Source organism: Trichomycterus rosablanca, chromosome 4 (assembly GCF_030014385.1).
Source record: "Trichomycterus rosablanca isolate fTriRos1 chromosome 4, fTriRos1.hap1, whole genome shotgun sequence".
NCBI classification, from domain to species: domain Eukaryota; kingdom Metazoa; phylum Chordata; class Actinopteri; order Siluriformes; family Trichomycteridae; genus Trichomycterus; species Trichomycterus rosablanca.
This window is the reverse complement of record NC_085991.1, coordinates 23792227-23809438: the sequence shown is the minus strand read 5'-3', so window position 1 is coordinate 23809438 and position 17212 is coordinate 23792227. Positions and strand designations below refer to the sequence as shown.

At 37.5% G+C, this 17212-nt stretch overlaps 1 protein-coding gene across 4 annotated transcripts in view; it reads left to right on the top strand.

Moving 5' to 3' along the window:
• The first annotated feature begins 1419 nt into the window (after positions 1-1419).
• myom1b (myomesin 1b) overlaps positions 1420-17212 on the top strand; it is a 64313-nt gene continuing 48520 nt past the window's right edge. For 2 of the 4 annotated variants that reach the window (XM_062994020.1, XM_062994017.1), the window contains exons 1-4: positions 1420-1516; positions 8161-8355; positions 14304-14438; positions 14716-14881. In XM_062994020.1, coding sequence (XP_062850090.1) covers positions 8216-8355; positions 14304-14438; positions 14716-14881 — 441 coding nt within the window. In that variant the 5' untranslated portion in view covers positions 1420-1516; positions 8161-8215. Of the gene's footprint in view, positions 1517-8160; positions 8356-14303; positions 14439-14478; positions 14526-14715; positions 14882-17212 lie in introns of those variants that run through there. The other 2 variants (XM_062994018.1, XM_062994019.1) reach the window with 2 other exon arrangements.

The following is a 17212-nucleotide window of genomic DNA, read 5'->3' as shown; positions in this document are numbered from 1 at the left end:
TTGTAGAACTACAAAGTGCTTCTATATGGTAAGTGGAGCTGATAAAATGGACAATGAGTGTAGAAACAAGGGGGTGGTTTTAATGTTATGGCTGATCGGTGTATGTAGATTCCAGACTGGACTTGCATATAGGGTGAGGTCTGGTAATTGGGACACTTTTTGGTACAAGAAAGCCACCTAAAATTCTAAAGACCACTTTAAGTGTTTCTTTTAAAATCTGGATATAAATCTCTGCTCTCTTTCTATAAGGAAGGCGAGTTGCCAAGTAAAATACTTTAGAATGTTTGGACCTTCAAACACATCAAGAACCCCTTTCTTAAAAAAAGACACCAAACAAATCAGACTAACTTAAGAACAACCAATATTTTTTTTGTTTGTATTTTTAAATCTTTATATGCATTCAACAATTCATTCATTAATTCATTAAATGGTTAATGTAGCCCAGTGGGAGGATGTAATTGTACCCACTACACCATGACACATACACATTTGTAGCAACATTGTATTAGTGTGTATGGTAATTGGCTGCTATTAATTAAAGAGGTCATGATGCAAACTCATATTTACCCTATTATGCCCGATGTCCCAAATTACCTGACTTCACCCTATGCACAGAACTGATTGTTCCAGATCTGTATGTGTAATGAACAGTACTATGCGGCAGAAAAGGGGCATATTACTATTACGTGTGTGTATATATAGGCCAATAGGCTGGATGTTTATGCTTGTTTGTAAGCTTACAATTTGTAATTCATTAATGAGAAAATGTTTAACCAATTTACCAGTTAATGTGTTTCTATGTCACAGCTGTCAAATTTTTTATTAAAGACAAATATGGGCTAAATAACCTTAAAATAGATGACTTGAACGCAGAGCCCCCCCTTACACACAAACACATGGCTTGTTTGGTATGTAACTTGAGGTAACAATAGCCTGGCTATTGTTAGTGTGGAACATAGCTGAGTGGGCCACCTAGGTACCACAAAGTATTGTTACTGACGTTATAGATATTGTCATTGGTTGGTTATAACAAACCTTGGTGAAGTAATTGTGTCTGCATATGCAGGTACAAGAAAGAACTTTGCAGGTAAACTGTGTGTGTGTACAGAAACGGTCCAGGTTAATAAGACTTACATGGCTGTATGAAACACAGTGCATGATAAATGGTGGATGACAGTTATTAAACATGTTTACAGCACACAAACAATGTGAAATCAGTTGACTGAATGATTCACCTAGAAGTGGTTTATCAGTAAGTAATGTATGTGAATGTGAGAGGTGAAGTGGTGCTCTTCAGTGCTGTGCGCTATATTTAACGGCTAGCTGTCCATAAAAGGTCTCGGTGCTGCTGCTACATGTCGGACCGCCTCAGTATTATTTTTGTTTGGAGATTGCACTCCTGTGCACAGTGCCCGGAGTTTGGGAGGTTTTCCAGCTTTGTTGATCGTTCCTCGGACCTGGAGCTTTCTGTCTGTCCTATTTGACCTAACTTTCAGCCTGCAGAGCTTTGGATAAGGTGAGAGAGCTTTGTTGCATGATGTGACCTAATAGAGTTTCATATGAGCTGCATGCACTGTCAGAAAATCTGGTACTGTACAGACTTATAACAAATGAGCAATTGGAAAAGGTGTTTTTATTGTAAATAGGCAAATGACTTTTGTTGTGTAGCTAGTTTAACTGGCAAAGTTTTGAAGGAAGTTGTGACCAACCATTTTCTGAAGAAGGTAACCGTAACAACCTACCTAGGGCAATACGTTTGGGTGTTACATACTCACCCATTCACTGATTGACTTACAGGGTCAACTGACCTAAGGTCAATTGAGAGTACCCAATCCACCTTCTGCATCTTCATTTAAAAAATATGTGAAACTACTTTCTAGAAACAGACCAGAATTAAACACAGGTGCCTAGGACCCATGTTTGAGATTAAAATATAAATTAAATAAATACAAATACAAAAAAAATATATATATATAAAAACATTGCATATCCTCTATAAGCACCTTGATCTTGTTAATTGTTAAAGGTTTATGATTTGGACTTTACTTCTGTTTGAAACACTGTTTAAATGTTTTACAATTTTATTCTCTTGTAATCTTTGAGGTACTGCAATATATTTGATTGTTCCCTGTAGCTTAAGTTCTATCAAGCTTTCCCCGTTACCACCACAGTAAATCCAAGTTATTAAGGGCTTGTTAAATAGTCCATGAGCTAAAGCCTGTGTGTGTGTTGGGATTAGGTAAAATTTAAAGGTTTGCAGACAGTGACCTCCAGGACTGGAGTTGAGTAACTTTTATGTACCATATCAGTGATTATTGTACGAACCCCACTGCCAGAAAAGTTAAGGCATATCGTTAAATTCAATAATAAAGAAACATCTGTGATTTGGTAATTGTATTTAATTTTTTATTTACTATTAAAAGTAGAAAGAAAAAAGTTCCAATGTTTTTTACTGATTAACTTTGTAAATGTAAGAATTTGATGCCTGCAACACACTCCAAACAGTTTGTACAGAGGCATGTTTAGCCCTGTGTTCCATCACCTTTCCTGTTAATGAGACTTTTTAATGGTTTGGAAACCAAGAACACAAAATGTTACAGTTTTCAAGTGGATTCTTTCTCCATTCTTGCTTGATTTGAGACTTCAGCTGCTCAACACTTTGTGGTCGCTGTTGTCTGATTTTTTTCTTCATGATGCATTTTCAATAAGAGACAGATCTGGACTACATGCAGGCCAGTCAAGCACACTGTGTATCTACGAAGCCCAGCTGTCGTCTTACTGAAATGGCCATTACCTTCCAGGAAAAACTGTAACCTAAAATCGCAGTATATGCATTCATGTTATGGTGTCTTTAGACACATTTACATTTTCAGCATTTAGCAGACGCCTTTATCCAAAGCGACATACATTACAGTTACAGTATACAGTCTGAGCAATTGAGGGTTAGGGGCCTTGCTCAAGGCCCCAACAGCAGCAACCTGGCAGTGGTGGGGCTTGAACCAGCGATCTCTGGTCCAGTACCTTAACCACTGGGCTACAGCTGGCTTATAACCTAGCCATATTGATATATGCAAGTCACTAATGCTGTGAGCACTGATGCACCCCCATACCATGACAGATGGCTTTTGCATCTTTCGCTAATAACAGTCTGGAAGGTCCTTTTTGCCTTTAACATGGAAAACTTTACGTCATTTGTTTCTAAAAACAAGATGAAATATGGCTCTATGGTTTCCACTGTTTGTTTGTTTTTTGATCCATTGATTCCTGAGTGGTTTTGCAATATTATGCACGATAAATGGTGAAAACCTTTATTATTTGCAATTTTACATTAAGAAATAATCTTAAAGTGAAGACAATTTTCTCATTAAGTTTGAAACACAGTGGTGGGCAATGACCCCTCATTGCTCGTAAAGGCTGAGTGGATCCTACTATTACACACAATTATCATTCACTCACCTGTTACCAGTTCACCTGCTTATTAGAACACTGTAACTTACACAACTTTTCACTTTTATTTTTCCTCTGTCTCAACATTTTTGAGTGTTTTGCAGGCATCAAATTCTTAATGTGTTAATATTTACAAAATACAATGGCCATCAATACAAGTTCATCAGTAAAAACTAGGGGTGTTGTTAATTGCGTTAATTAACTCGATTAACGGCCGCTCAGGTGGCACAGCGGTAAAAACACATGCTGGAACCAGAGCTGGGATCTCGAATACATCGTATCGAATGTCAGCTCTGCCTGCCGGCTAAGGCTGAGCGGCCACATGAACAACAATTGGCCTGTTGTTCAGATGGGCGGGACTAAGCCGGTTGGGGTCTCTCTCCCATAACTGGTGCAATTACGACGAAAGAGTGCTCTCAGGGTGTGTCTCTCCGTACACAACTCTGGGCTGCACTGCACTTGTCAAAGTGTGGGTGATAAGATGCATATGGCATGCTGCCCACGTGATGGACGGGGCGTGGGTTAGCTTCGTTCTCCTCAATCAGAGCAGGGATCGGCATTGGTGGAGAGGAAGAATGACGCTATCTGGCAATTGGACATGCTAAAAAGGGAGAAAATGCATAAAGAAAATATTTTAAAAAAATTTTTAACTCGATTAATGCGTTAACATTTTAATTGCGATAAAAAAAAAGTAATCGAGAATACAATTTTTAATCAAGCGATTTTTATTGGGCTATGTTTGTGCCACTTTAAACATACGTCACTGTGGTAATTTGCGCTGCTTTAACACAGCAACATTGTGTTTATACTGTATAGCGATAACACACGTCTTTTTCCAGTTTGCGGTCGTGAGTTACAAATTACTCTAACTGCTGCTGCTACATATTGCGGAATGGAGGGTGTTTCTAATAATAATAATTTTTGTTTTTAAGCGTGAGAAATCATCACTAGACAAAATTACAGTTATTAATTGACGCTTCAATATCATCTTTGGTCAGAGCACGCCTTTGTCTTGTCAGGCATCTGCACACACGGATAAGCGTTACAGGCTAAATGAGCTCAGACTCAGTCTAACTTTATTTAAGAGAAATTTGGATGGAAAGCTCATGGACTATACACGTCGTGGGAACATTACAAACACTGGTGTTAAATGGATTGCAATGAACTGTAGATGCTTTATCATAGTTAACGATGTGGGTCGACATGACGTTATACATGTTGCATCTAGAAATGGTTTGTTGTAGTACCCTGAGCGCCTGTTTCCAGTGGCAGGGTTACGAACAGGAAAAGATCCTCACTTTTCATTTGTCATTTTGAATAACTGGCTGAAAGATGAGTAGCTGTTAACAACTCTATATAGGCATTGGCTGGCTTTCTAAAAATAATTTAGATGCAATAATTTTATCATAATGTTATTAAATGTTTTATTGTTAACATGTTCTAGTAACAAAAATGTGCATAACTTAGAATTTTGCTTAGTTATTTTTTGCAGTTGATTAATCGCGATTAATTTGGTTCTTTAATTGCCATTAATCTCGATTAAAATGTTTAATTGTGACAGCCCTAGTAAAAACATTAGAAATCTTTAATTTCTGCTTTTATCAGTTAAATAAAGATTAAAGACAATGAACAAATTACAGGTTCTTCTTTTTACTGCATTTTACAAATTGTCCTAACATAGTTGGAAATAATTATATATACCTAAAAGCCTCTGTGCAGTACCTTTTTCTGAAAGTGGTATGTACTGTTTGAATGACCTGACCATTTGAGTATATTCAAAAGTTTACATTCACTTGTAAGGGACATGTCCTCTGTCATGAAAGTCTTGGGTCAAGTTTTTACAGAATTTTATAGGGTAGAAAGTTTACAATGTTATTAATCTTTGTAACCTGGTATTCCAGTTCCTTGATTTTTCAATACTGACTGGAACTGGTGACTTTTCTGTGCCCATATACATAGGGCAATTTTGACTGTTTCCTTATATGGCTGTTGAACTGTGCTGTACTGGCAACGTTTATCACTTTTATGCTGCTATTGGTGTCAAATGCTGTCTAAAACAGCTTACTAAGTAGAATTTTGTCACTAGCATGTTTGTGCTAAGCCACATTTCACAAGTAACACTGAGGAAATTCCTCAGTCTGTTGTCACTATCTACATTGCTCCTAGAATAGAATGCCTGTATTTGTCATATTTACAGTGGGGTTAAAAAGTATTTAGTCAGCCACTGATTGTGCAAGTTCTCCTACTTAGAAAGATGAGAGAGGTCTGTATTTTCATCATAGGTACACTTCAACTATGAGAGACAAAGTGAGAAAAAAAATCCAGGAAATCACATTGTAGGATTTTTAAAGAATTTATTTGTAAATTATGGTGGAAAATAAGTATTTGGTCAACCACAAAAGTTCAACTCAATACTTGTAACATAACCTTTGTTGGCAATGACAGAGGTCAAACGTTTCCTGTAAGTCTTCACCAGGTTTGCACACACTGTAGCTGGTATTTTGGCCCATTCCTCCATGCAGATCTCCTCTAGAGTAGTGATGTTTTGGGGCTGTCGCTGGGCAACACAGACTTTCCACAAGTTTTCTATGGGGTTGAGGTCTGGAGACTGGCTAGGCCACTCCAGGACCTTGAAATGCTTTTTACGGAGCCACTCCTTCGTTGCCCGAGCGTTGTGTTTGGGATCATTGTCATGCTGGAAGACCCAGCCACGTTCCATCTTCAATGCTCTCACTGATGGAAGGAGGTTTTGGCTTAAAATCTCACGATACATGGCCCCGTTCATTCTTCCCTTAACACGGATCAGTCGTCCTGTCCCCTTTACAGAAAAACAGCCCCAAAGCATGATGTTTCCACCCCCATGCTTCACAGTAGGTATGGTGTTCTTGGGATGCAACGCAGCATTCTTCTTCCTCCAAACACGACGAGTTGAGTTTTTACCAAAAAGTTCCATTTTGGTTTCATCTGACCACATGATATTCTCCCAATCCTCTTCTGGATCATCCATATGCTCTCTGGCAAACTTCAGATGGGCCTGGACATGTACTGGCTTAAGCAGGGGGACACGCCTGGCACTGCAGGATTTGAGTCCCTCTCAGCGTAGTGTGTTACTGATGGTAGCCTTTGTACTTTGGTCCCAGCTCTCTGCAGGTCATTCATCAGGTCCCTCCGTGTAGTTCTGAGATTTTTGCTCACCGTTCTCATGATAATTTTGACCCCACGGGATGAGATCTTGCGTGGCCCCAGATTGAGGGAGATTATCAATGGTCTTGTATGTCTTCCATTTTCTTACAATTGCTCCCACAGTTGATTTATTCACACCAACCCGCTTGTTATTGTAGATTCACTCTTCCCAGCCTGGTGCAGGTCTACAATTTTCTTCCTGGTGTCCTTCGACAGCTCGTTGGTCTTGGCCATGGTTGAGTTTGGAGTCTGACTGTTTGAGGCTGTGGACATGTGTCTTTTATACAGATAACGAGGTCAAACAGGTGCCATTAATACAGGTAACGAGTGGAGGACAGAAGAGCTTCTTAAAGAAGAAGTTACAGGTCTGTGAGAGCCAGAAATCTTGCTTGTTTGTGGGTGACCAAATACTTATTTTCCACCATAATTTACAAATAAATTCTTTAAAAATCCTACAATGTGATTTCCTGGATTTTTTTTCTCATTTTGTCTCTCATAGTTGAAGTGTACCTATGATGAAAATTACAGACCTCTCTCATCTTTCTAAGTAGGAGAACTTGCACAATCAGTGGCTGACTAAATACTTTTTGGCCCCACTGTACATATACAGGTGTACAGTACAACTACATTCTTTCTTTGCATATCCCAGCTTGTTTGGAAGCTGGGGTCAAAGGGCAGGGTCAGCCTTTGTATGGCACCCCCAGAGCATAGAGGGTTAAGGACCTTGCTCAAGGGCCCAACAGTGGCTGCATGGCAGACCCGGGATTCAAACTCTCAACCTTTTAATTGATAGTCCAAAGCTCTGCCCACTAGGCTGATGCCAGGCCCTTTTTGTGAGATTAGTAAAAAAGTATAAAACTTAAAAAATACATTCTGAATATACAAAAAAAACTGTAAAAAGATCTGAATCTGAGCACATCTACAAATGAAAATCAACAAAACATTTGTGCTGGATTTGGTTCCTTACTCCGGCCATTTAATCACATAAAAACACGTGGAGAAATTACTGAAATCCACAAAATGTCATTGCATACCTGTTTCTTACAAATGTATGTAATCTTTTGATCATATTTGTATTATGATGCATGACATTTCTGATATGTTACTTGAATTTTATCAGAGCATTTTGTTGTTTTGCATGTGCCTCAAAAGTTTTGTACTTTAAACATCTGAATTTCAGAATTCAGAATAAAAAATGCATAGCTAAAAAATTCTGATTTGTATCAGTGTTTTTGATTGTTCTTTTCAGTTCCCTATTAGTCATACAAGTAACTTTAGCATTGTACAAAGGCAATTTGATTGCTGTGGGCCTTAATATTTTATATAGATAACACCCTAACCTTGTACGACATTTGTAAAGAAAGTTAGGATGTAATCATATAAGATATAACATGACTAAAAGCATTGTATACTGAGGTACTATTGTAAGCTAACAAGGAGGTTCATTAGTAAAAATATAATGTTGAAACCTCCTATTCAGTTATACATAATAGAGTGTATGTTCAAGGAAGATGTTTAACCTGTGTGTAGACACTGAAAAGACCCTCAGAGCAGGAGCTAGTCACTAAGCTATAAGGAGAAGGCCATGTCGGGATCATTGCCATTCTACCAAAAGCACCACCGTCATTATGACCGTGCTTACCGTAGCCGGGAGGCGGAGTCTGCAGTCAGCCACTACCAGCAGAGCTCCAGCACTTACTCTGCTCACAGAACCAGCTCAAAAGGGTAAGACAACGTTTCCAAGAAAAGAACTAAGTCCCCCAACTTAATTAATCACCTCTTAACATCTCCTTGGTCCAGCTTTCCACTGACCCAGTAATTTATACCAGCTAATGTTCTTCCATTCCATATTCCAGAATATAATTGCTTGTGTGAATCCTGCATGCTTTGTTTCCTGTTATGCCCTTCATAGATTGTGCATACTTAAACTAAAAGAAACTACCTCTGTTAGTGATGCATCAATTCCATGTGTAATAGAAAAACTATATTAGCAGATACAAATCTGAAACCAACATTTTTAGTGATCGTTCTAGGCATTATGGTTAATGTGAGTGGTAGGTGATCTATAGTTAATACATAGGTGATATGCGTCAGCCAATGGCACATGCATTGGTGGCAAAAAAAATTTACTACTACCAGCATTCAGCGTCGGATTGGTGCATCACTACTTTCTGCATATGTATTCTAGCATTTGGCAAAAAAAAACCTTATTAATTTCTGACATCTGAATACATTTGAGTTTAACTGAGAATTACCTTTCAAATGATCCCAGGTTAAATTGTCTAGTTGTTGCTGTTTCTGTGTCGTCAATTTTAGGCTTAATCTGTATATTATGACCAAGCCTGTCCTTTAGTTTTGATGCTGTGGAGCTGCTGTTTTTGCTTTTTACATTTGGCTGATGTTAATGTGAGAGCTTTTTGTTATTTTAGACCTTAAATTGTATTCTGGCAGTTTTAACCAATACAGTTTAGGTATTTGTTTCAAACATTATTTGTTTCTTTTTTGTTATGGTCATGAGTTTATGAGTATGCCAGCTGTTTAAAATTAGAGCAATGTAAAACTAGATAATATCGAATATATGTATGGAACCTATGGGACAATTCATTTGCCAATTTTAAAACCAAATTTGTTAATTTACTGTAAATGCCATATTTTATTTCATATTCTTTTTTACAATAGAATCAACTTTCATTCTTAACTATGTACAAGCTTCTCTATTAAAACATTAATACACATTTGGAGAAACCAAACAAGTGTAAATAGACATTAGGCACCAACAACATGTGCAACGTTTGCTGGTGGGTTTAGACATATTTAGGAATTTAAAATATTGTAATTGTAGTAATAGTTAATAGACTTTGGTTGGCTTTGCATACTTGTATTATAACACTCATGTTTGATTAATTGCAAGGGTAACAGTATATATCTACTGTGCTTAAACCACAAGATCCTAAACACCTCAAAATTGAAAAGTGCTCACCCTCCTAATAAGGATAATAAAATTGTCGCATATGCAAATACAGTCTGTAAGGGTCTCACATATCATAGAGATTGGCAGATAGGCATGTTTACAGAATCATATACTTCTGCCTTGCCAAATATGGCAGGCAGAGGGGGCATGGAGGCACATATGATTGATGTGTCAGTTACTTCTAACTGATAGTCATCTGTGCCTTGTAAAGCATTAATTAACTCTAGGTGGAAGTGTTTTTGATTATCATGGTCTCTCCCTTAGAGATCCCTTGATCAATTCCATTTTTTTGCTAGAATATGATGCATGTACTGTATACTTTGTCTTTTTCCGGGTAATTTTTGGGCATCACAAGGGAACTGCCCTAGAGGACGTGTGACACATTTGGACGTGTGACTGTTTTTTCCCTGAGAATGTGGTTAATGTAGTCTTTCATTTGTTACTTTTTGTAATGATTGTTTCTGTTGTTTTGGCCACACCTTTATTTTCCAATTTACCCTGTTTGTTTGTGGTCTTTTAGCAGTAGAATTGTTCTACCTTTGTTAAACCTCCTGCAGCCTTGGGTTTACTTTTAATTCCTGCAGGTTTGGGGCTAAGTATGTATTAGTAGGCATAAACAAATATAATAAGGTAAAAAGAGTTCAATTCTTTTGACATTTCGCATTTAATTTTTTTTATAGGTTGGACTTATGTGGACTTATCTCATTATGTAAAACTTATAAAATACTGCTAATCTATAGCATTAAAAAGCTCTTACATAATTGCAAATGACATAAATTTGAGATCATGTGATTAGTTAGTTCCATTATAAAAACTATTTAGTTAAAAGCAAAAAAGTAATAACAGCCCCAGCTTTGGATATTTCACCTTTATTGTTGCAGTCAAGTATTTTAACCTGTGACCTTGTGAAGAGGACCACATGTCACTTCATGTGATAGGGTTGCTCTAGTTCATGCCATAGCTTCCAGAGCTTTTTTAAATCTCAGCATTGGAATTGCTGTGTTTACATGACACAACAATCTCACAACAAGTCAAAAATCTTTTATTTCCAGAACCCATCATCCTTATTATGATATTGTTCTTCTTGGTTGAGAAATAACTCTCAGTACTAGAACACTATGCTAGTCCCAATTGGATAAAATATGATGTGTTTAAATGTTATTTGAATCTAGCAACTCAATTTTATCCTCCACAAATTATGAGTTTCACAACAGTATTTTCCACTCTACCCAGATTAATACGGTAGGACAGCATATAAATCAGTTGAATTGTTAAATTGTATGTCTGTGTACATCTGGCATCTATTACAGTACAAACACAATTTCCAGGAAAGTTGGGACACTTATTAAAAATATACAAAATACTGAAATATGTAATTATTGAATTTACTTGAAGTTTATTGAACAAACATAAAGACAAGGAAAAATGGCATTGTTTTCAATGAGAAATTAAAATTCTTAATTTTAATTTAGAAATTGATGCCTGCAGCACACTCAAAAAGTTGGGACAGAGACATGTTTACCAGTGGGTCACATCACCATTTCTTTTAATTATATTTTTAAATATTTTGGAAATTGAATATACTAATTATTGCAGTTTTGCAAGTTGAATTTTTGCGCATTGCTGAACAGTCCGTGTTTGCCGTTGTCTGATTCTCCTCTTCATAATGCACTAAATAACAGACAGATCTGGACTGCAGTGTTCTGCACAAAATTTCTATATGCCATTTTAGATTTTAATTCTTGATGTAGCGGCGGACTGTGTTAGGTGACAATTATTTTCTAAAGTACTACAGAGCCCATGTAGCTATGTTTATCATGGTAGCAGCATGATTTCTCAAATATTATCTCGAGGGCCTGTGGTAACACAATCATCAGCGGTTTCCACCCTTGGCCTTGCACTGAGATTTTCACTGAGATTTTCCCTGATTGTACATACTAAAAGATCTAAATTCTTTACAGTCTTGTGCTGAGAAACATTGTCTTTGAACTGACTCATAATTCTCTCACAAACAATAACTCATACTTACTTGCAAAGACTAAGCCTTTGGTGGATGCTTTTTATACTGTCTTGATGGCCTCACCTGTTACCAGTTAAACTGCTAATTCTGGAACCTTGTAGTACAACCTTAGTCTTATTTTGCCTCTGTCCCAACTTTTTTGAGTGTGTTGCAGGTGTCACATTCTATCATTTCTTATGTTTACAAAATACAATTTGGTGTCAGTGAAAACACTGAAAGTTTTTCTTTGTACTTTTATCAGTTGGATGAAAGTTTAAGCAGTTTAACAAACTACAGTTGTATTTTTAACAGTTTCAGAAAGTGTCCGAACATTTCTAGAAATGGGGTTTGTAATTGACACAACTTAGAATTTGTAATAAAATTGCTGGTCTTGATTAGGATATAGGCAGTTGTCCTGTCTACTGTTACTGGCAAACACTGACAACTGAATGGCATCCAGCTCATGCCTCTTTTGGCACATATAAAGCCATTCACCACATGTTTACACCAGCCAGAGGCAGATTCTTTCCGGAGTGTCAGCATGTACGGTTCACCACACTATTCTCTCCACACTCTTCAACCTCTTGTGCCAGCGCCCTGATCAGACAGTAGGAATTGTTGTTCAATCATACCTCCCTGAGCAATTGTGTCAGCCAGCAAAAACATAAATGTTACTTTAAGCTTGAATTTAATCAGACAAGTAAAGATAGAATGCCCCTATCTGTCATGCTTATTTTGACCTGGCTGGTGGAGATGGCACAGATTGAAAGTCTAGTTCTCCCTGAAATAGTGTAAAGAAAATTAATGGGACAGTAAACCACACAACAAACTGTTTGAAATTGAGCCGAAGGTAGGAAAATTCTACACTAGAATGGACAGTCATCTAAAACAGACTATTCTTACAAGATGCTGCATCGCACACCTTCCTACAGGGGAAGTTGCACCAACTTGCCATCTATGCAAAGCTACACTAACAATCAAACACATATTGACAGACTGCCCAGCACTAAACACAGAAAAGACTGAAATTCTTTACCGAAAACAATATACAAAACCTGCTTAAGACATCACCAGGAAAAATACTGAACTTTCTGACACATTTAAATCTAAAACATCTTTTATCATTTGTTTTAAAATGACATAGACTGAGGATGCATCCTATGCACCGGCATATAAATAGCCTCAATGTGCTGATACAGCGTTAAATTCAAACAAACAAAACTAGTGTAAAGTGTACATGTGACTTACCTCTGTTCTAAGTTCCCTGACTTTCTGTCTAGCTTCTTTTGCTAGCTCTCTTGGCTAGTGTTTTTTTTTTTTAGCATTTTCAGTTGGTAAGTGGTAGCAGTGTTATGGTTTTGTAGCTGCCTCCAGTATTCTTCTATTCATGAGGTTTGTTCAAAGATTGCATGGCAGCGTCTTGAATTTGTTTGCAGCTGCAGTTTTCTGAGTTTCAATTTTTGATTTCCTGATTAGCATTTGGATTGCGGATTGCCGGTGAACTGAGTAGCTGGTGGAGTTGCACCCAAGCATTTCTTTGATTCTCCTTAAGATAAGATATCCTTTATTTGTCATATACAGTATACATATACAGGTGTACAGTACAATGAAATTCTTTCTTCGCATATCCCAGCTTGTTTTGGAAGCTGGGGTCAGAGCGCAGGGTCAGCCATCGTACGGCTTAAGGGCCTTGCTCAAGGACCCAACAGTGGCTCCATAGCAGAGCCTTGATTTGATCCGTCAATCTTCCGGTTAATAGCCCAAAGCTCTACCCACTAGGCTACCACTGTCTTGAGACTGTCCCTGTGTTTTTCATGGTTCCTGGAGATTGAATTGTGTGGAGTTTCTTGAGTTTTAAATGTTTCTTTAATTATTTGCTATTGCTTGAAACTATTAAAAAGCATTTTCTTCCTTGGTTTCCTTGGATTTGGTTAGCTATTGCAGTCAGTAGTCTTGTTAGATTGAGTTTAATACATGGAGCAATTTTGATCAATTCTTTTTTACTAAAACTTTCAAATATTTCCAAGTTAGTTTAGGACTGCTAATGTACTGCAATTTTTATTAAAAAATGCAAAATAAAAACAAGGTTTGATTTAAATAAAGTAACAGGGGCGCAGCTGGTAAAGTGGGCGCCACACTGATAAATTATCTTGTCTGGGTGCTCTGGTTTCTTTCCACCTCTTTAGAACTTGCGGTGGATTGGCTGTTCTCAAGTACCCTTAGATGTGAGTGGTGCCTTAAGTGGTGCCCAGTTCAGAGTGTTTCCAGGGCAGCTGTGAAATGTTAAAGAATGTAAACACTACCAATGCCTGTGTCCCCTGTGTCCATTTTGTAAATCATTACTTTAACTCTTTCAGCAATTTAATTGTCTCTGTCTCTCTTTTAAAGTCTACACTTGCTTGTCTGAAAACTACCTCATCATCTGCTTTGTCAGTCAAAGTCACATTATATTTTGATATATTAAAGTGTGTTTGTGTGCCCACCCTTTCTGTAATGGTTGTCCAGGCTAGTTTGTATGCTGTAGTACAAGCTAATAGTTGTTTTATTACCTCTAATGAATTAAGACAACCATACTAAAAGACATTAACTTCCTTCCCTACCCCACACTTTGCATTTCTGCCTCCAACATCTCTTATTTCATATCCATACAACATTCTTGGGTATTTCCTTTCATGTATGATATTTTTGTTGTGGGCATTTTAGCATCACAGATACTGCCTTGGCATCTGTGGGTGAGTCAAGGCTGAGTCCCCTGCCAAAGAGATCCAAGCCTACCTACCTGGCCGTGGACAAAGAGAACCAGATTATAGGCTATGTGGTGCCCATCTTCAGGGGAAGGTACGAGTCCTGGATGGTAAAAATAACAGGGGGACCAAATCTCACAGAATTTGTTTTTACCTTTAAGAGCTGATTTTCCACACGCAGGTGCAATTACATCACTCTATCATTTTAATTAAAATTGCCCTTGTATTATCATACTGTGTAACATATACCTGGCAAACCAGCATTATGTGTGGCCTAGTTTGAAATGAATTTTCCCATGGTGCATATGCAGTACTTATTCATGTTTCGTGATTTTGATTCCCTACCTCTACCCTCACCTCCTCCACCCCAGCCAGGAATTTGCAAGTGGTCTGTCAGACACTGAGGAGGCTCGGGCTAAAGAGAGCGCTGCCTACCTGGCACGTAGAGACCTCTTCAGCAGTGGGGTTGAGATGGAACGCAAGTCTCACAGAACCGTCATGAGGCAATCAGCAGAGCACATTTCCCTCACCAAGAGGGTCAGTGCAGATCAGGATGTGATTTTTGATACTCTAATAAACTAAGTGTGATGTACTGTATATACATGACTAAAACGATAATATGATTACCTAATGATGTACTCTTTCAATCAGTCCAGAATTTTTTGTTTATGTTAATAGCACAAGAAAGTATAGGTCTTTTGCTTTACCATCATTAGTTTATTTGGCTCAGATTGTATTTGGCTGAATACAGTTTGCGCCAATGATGTAATTTGCAAATGGTTTCTAATTCACCATGCTAAATACACTAATTGTAATGTTTGAAGCTTTAATATAATCTAATTACATTTTTACATTACATAAATTAATTATAACTAATATAATAACAAATGTAGAAATGGTGCTCAGAAAACATCTTGTGAAAGAGCTGTTGTTTTTAATAAATGTCTTCCTTTTACACCGTGCCAGCATCTCGAATGCTATGTGCATTTAATTATAAAGTATATTTAAAAGTACATTTACATTTGTAGCTCCTCTAGGTTTAAACTTCATTTTAACAAATTTTTAAAATGACCTAAAGAAAATCTCCTAAAATTGCATTTGTGGTAAAAAATAATTTGCCACTGTTTAGCCAACATTTGGCTAAAAGAGATGTTTAAAGCCAAAAAAAGGCTTAAATACTCAGGGGTCCCAAGAAACATATTGTACTGAATAAGAAATGCATTAAATTACAACCCCAAATCAGAAAAAGTTGGGACAGTATGGAAAATGCAAATAAAATTAAAATGCTTCTTACATTTAGTTTCTTACATTTACTTTAACTTTTATTTGATTGCAGACAGTTTGAACCCAATATATTTCATGTTTTATCTGCTCAACTTTATTTCATTTGTTAATAAACATCCATTCCTGCATTTCAGGCCTGCAATATATTTTACAAAAAGTTGGGACAGGGGCAATTTATGGCTAGTAATGAGGTGAAAAAACTAAATAATGATGTGATTTCAAACAGTCGTTGTCAACAGGTGATTGTAATCATGGTTTGGTACAAAAGCAGCATCCAGGAAAGGCTGAGTCTCTGATGAGCAAAGATGTCCAGATGATTTCCAGTTTGTCAACAAATGCGTGGGAAAATTATTGAAATGTTTAAAAACAATGTATGGATCCCGTGTGCTCCGGAGCAAAGACGAAAAGGATCATCCAGACTGTTATCAGCAACAAGTCCAAAAGCCAGGGTCTGTCATGGTATGGGGCTGTGTCAGTGCCCTTGGCAAAGGTCATTTACACTTCTGTGATGGCAGCATTAATGCAGAAAAGTACATTGAGATCTTAGAGCAACATATGCTGCCTTCAAGACGTCATCTTTTCCAGGGACGTCCATGAATTTTTCAACAAGGCAATGTAAAACTACATGCTGCACACATTACAAAGGCATGGCTGCGGAAGAAGAGGGTACGGGTACTGGACTGGCCTGCCTGCAGTCCTGAATATAGAATGTGTGGAGAATTTTGAGATGAAAAATCTCAAACAACAATCTCAACGACGACCCCGTACTGTTGCACATCTTAAGACGGGTTTGCAGGAAGAATGGGACAAAATAAAACCTGAAACACTAAATTACTTGGTATCATTGGTACCAAAACGTCTTTTAAGTGTGTTTAAGTGTTTTACCGTCCCAACTTTTTTTGGAATGTGTTGAAGGACTGAAATGCAGGAATGGATGTTTATTGATCCTGTCTGCAATGAAATAAAAGTCAAAGTAAACGGAAGAAACTCTGTGTTTTTATTATTATTTGCGTTTTCCATCCTGTCCCAACTTTTTCTGGTTTGGGGTTGTAAGTTCCACACTCTCTCCACTTTCTAGGAACACTGTTAAGACTGGCTTGTAACTGAGCATCATATTATACGAGATAATGTGCTCACCACAACTCATTCGGAATATGAGGGCAACTCCCTTGTGCCAGATTCCTGAGGTTTCATAAGATACAGCACCAGACCAGCAGTGTTATAAAGGCTGTAGTCGGTGTTGTTAACAGCTGAGGGATGACCTAAAGAGAATTGTGTTTCAGTAACCATGCAAAGCCATGTTTGCAGGAAAAAAGTTTGTGAACCTTAGGGAATGACCCTTGTGAATAACCATAAAAACAGAGAAACACTATGTCAAAACTATAACATACAGATTGTTGTACCATTGTAGCTCATTTACAGTTCAGGCTGTTTGAGTTATTGTTCTACATTTACATTTTCAGCATTTAGCAGACGCTCTTATCCAGAGTAACTTACAGAAGTGCTTCCATAGTAAAAATGACCTTAAGTAGACAGCAGTCCAGTGATACAAATCTGCTGAAACCCTGTTAGAAATGCATTAAA